Source organism: Notothenia coriiceps, unplaced genomic scaffold (assembly GCF_000735185.1).
Source record: "Notothenia coriiceps isolate Sejong01 unplaced genomic scaffold, NC01 NC01_scaffold00031461, whole genome shotgun sequence".
NCBI lineage: Eukaryota > Metazoa > Chordata > Actinopteri > Perciformes > Nototheniidae > Notothenia > Notothenia coriiceps.
In genome coordinates, this window is record NW_011364162.1 from 100,657 (window position 1) to 104,267 (window position 3,611).

The window sequence follows — 3,611 nt, forward strand, 5'->3', positions numbered from 1 at the left end:
ATAATACACAATGTGAAATGTAAATAATGAATTTGAATTCCCTATAATAGCCCAATCTACTACCAAAACAGAAACATATGGACATACTGTATTGTATATAATACGTGTGCAAACTTAATAAACGGGAATTTATGGGAATAAATTGGGAATTTTCTAAATTCAAGGTTGGCTCTTCATAGGGAACTTAAATATAGTTGGGGAAAGTACATTTAGCATAATCTTGACTAAAACAAACAGATGCCATTCAAGTACACTTGAATATCCATGCCATTCCTCAATCACATCTACATAGCACACTGCTTACTGCATGGCTATTGAGACCACACCCCCTACAGGCACTGTGCATTCCTCCATCACATGCACAGATGATATCTAGAAGATTGGACCACATTTTTGAGCCCAAAGCACAAGACAAATGAAGCCACACATTTGAGCCTTGAGGACTACACAAAGTGAAGTAAGTTTTGATGATATTATGGGGTAATATATTTATTTAATTTTTAAATTGCAAATATCACATACAAATGTATTGATCTAGTACAGTGTTTCTCAAGCTTTTTCATACCAAGGACCACTTAACCAATAAAGAAAACACTCGCGGACCACCTAACTCCACAAATATAAAAAAATACATTTTTTTTTACAATTTCTAGAACAGATTACAAATCGCCTGAAAATGGTACCAACAAGTGGCAACATGTGTGACGAAGGTGTTGCGCTGGGCTATATCATGCAATCGAAAGTGAGACTTAAGCTCGCTCGCGGAGATATTCCCGCGAGAGTGCGGAAAACTTAAATTAATGTATTTATTTCAAATATGGAATATCTCCAAAATTCCCCAGCTTAACTTCCCATGGAAATGTACCGGAAACTTTCCGGAAATGTACCGGAAATGTTCCGCCCCTTTGAAACCCTATGGATGATATGTTCAATGTTTTGAAATGTTTTACTCCTCGTATATTTTTTGGGCCGTAAAGATTCCGGACATTTAAGCCGGGCTGAAATGTAAGATATGTCTAAGGTGTGTGGCTACCTGCAAAGGAATTTAAAAAGATGTGTAGGGTGTTCAATCCTTGCTTTAAAAGACCCTGAAGGTAAAATGTTTGCGACTCTAAAAAATGTGGGCACTTATAACAGCTCACAATTCAGCGATATTGCTTTGGATTTGTACCGAACCTTTGTTGGCGTTGATGTGCGGTTGGAGAGCTCTTTAGTTGCAATATCCATGTCTACCAGAAATAATAGCATGTTACACTAGATGGAATAAAAGCTGTACCAAACACAACTTTCTAAAAAAGCACTAATAGTGTCCGAAGAATCGCAGAAGCCATGTGAATAGAGACTTGACAACGCACGACAACACATCAACAACTGACAGGTTTGTGTGTGGGATCATGTTTAGAACAAACACAAACAGAAAGCGGTGACCCGGTTATTTAGAGTGAATTTCAATTTGAACCACAGCACAGGATGTTCCCATGGTGTGTGCTGTTCACTTGGGGGAGATTTTGTGCAACACCAACAACCTTTATAAAAGAATCCCTTCTATCATAATGAAGAAAGTGAATTGGGCTATAATAATAAACTTCTTCATTGGGTCATATTTTGGTAACCAGTGTGTGTATAGCTGTTGTGGCGTTTGTCCTTTATCAATCATTGACCGATACAGAGGTTTAACTCCAGTTGTAGTTCCTGACAATGCAGGGTGACATTACAACCCCCCCTAAGCTGTTTGTAATAAACAGGACACAGGAGAGTACCTACTTGTAAATCCAAGGATGAAACTACAAAACTATATTTGTTTATCACAGGGTTAAATCATCACACTCAATGGTGGATGATCAAAACAACTACAATTGAAAAGCTTGAGAAACAGTTTCAACATCACATATCCGGCTCTGGACTCCACTGATCAAAACACTTTGACACATGATAAGATTTAACAAATCACTGCTTAGAAGGTGAAAGAAATACTCAACTTAGACTATGAAAATCCATTTAATCCTATATAAGGGGTTTAAATCACAGATGACTTCATTAACAAAAAAATCTCTTTCTGAGCGGAGGGTGATTATATCAGTTGAGAGAAAATAATACCATTAAAGACTGCATTCTGCTTTGAGACAAGACCCTGAACTATTCATACAGTCATGGTTCACTGTCAATATCATTTGTGTATGATAGTTAAAGTTATCAAACGGGGATGATAAAAAGATGGGGAGAACAATACTAGTATGACAATGACCCATAAGGACAACAAAAACATCACAAAAAAATGTTATCCTAATCTGCAAATAATGTTCTGACGTCAAGTTGTGTCTTCAACCAATAATGTGAATGTATTCTTAAAACATAAAAAAAAATTAAAAAATGAATTAATCAGCTATTAAAATAGTTGTTGCCAATACATGTTTTGTCAATGGTCTAATTGATCAATCAATATTTCCAGGTCTTATTAACTCTTTCGTGAAACTCAACATGAATGTGTGTAGCTGGTGACATTTGGATTAGACCCACATTTGGACAACAAACCTGCTGTATTTCAACTTGCTGTCCCTCAGTTTTACACACTTAACATTATAGCTTTCTGACCCATATTTTTCCCAAATATAACTCACCTTCAGCGCATACTTGTCTCCAGTCTTCTTTTGGAAGATTTCAAGCACCTTGCCATTGATGCCCAGCCCCAGCACCTGGCTGGTCACCTTGTAGTCGTCTGTGATGGCATTCTTCTTGATCTGTAAGGAGGGTCTCGCGTTGAATGGGAGGAACTGGCCCGGGTTCTGCTGCCCCGCCGGGTTGGGAAACAGTGGCTGGTTCTGTGCGTTGGATAGCATGCTTTTGGTTTGGGCTGAGAGGCGAACAACAGCCACTTCTTAACAACACTTCTGTATTTTTCCTTATAATTACAGAACGAGTGTTCTTTCTGGGTTAGCTGGCCTCCGGTGTTCACGGTGTAGCAGCCAGGCCCGAGATACAACAGGCAGTAGTTCTGACGTTACAGGTTAACAAAGTCACTTGGTTAGCTGATTAAATGCTAAGTTAGCTAGCTGTTAGCATGCTAGCTTGATCCTATTCTTGACCTGTGATTCTCGGCTAACAACTCAGCTATCGGTTAGCTTATCCATCTCCGGTGGTGTCCGCCGTCCACCGGTTCCTCAAAGAGCACTTCAGGAACTTTTCTAAAACAGCCCATAAATCGGCGACAGGACTGGGTTTCTAAATTAGAAAGGTAGAAGCTTACGAGTGAAGTAAAAAAAAACGACGAAAACACTTAACGAAAGACAGACAACAGGGGGAAAACTCCGACAGTAGCAGTAGCACGCCAAACACACAGTTCACTTTCCGACGGACAGACACCCAGCAGGTTTTACTGCTGACGTCATGGCCGGGGCTTTTTCGGCGCTTAAAGGAGAAGTACGACAGAGGAAGTGTTTATAAAAGAGCCACTCAGCGAGGCACCAAGACAGGGAGCTAGTTAAACATGACAAAAAGTTATGAGCTGATTGACGCAATGCAGCCAAAAGTAACCAGCACTAAGTCACCTTTATATTCTTTCAAGAAAACGAAATGTTGTCCTAAATCAGATCTCACTTACCATTGTCTTTCAG

At 39.4% G+C, this 3,611-nt stretch overlaps 1 protein-coding gene across 1 annotated transcript in view; it reads right to left on the minus strand.

The window, feature by feature from the left end:
* Nucleotides 1-3,372, minus strand: part of mapkapk2a (MAPK activated protein kinase 2a) — a 30,911-nt gene extending 27,539 nt beyond the window's left edge. The window contains exon 1 of the mRNA XM_010787878.1: nt 2,619-3,372. Within this exon, the coding sequence (XP_010786180.1) occupies nt 2,619-2,837 (219 nt within the window). The 5' untranslated portion in view covers nt 2,838-3,372. The remainder of the gene's footprint in view (nt 1-2,618) is intronic.
* Nucleotides 3,373-3,611: the final 239 nt, after the last annotated feature.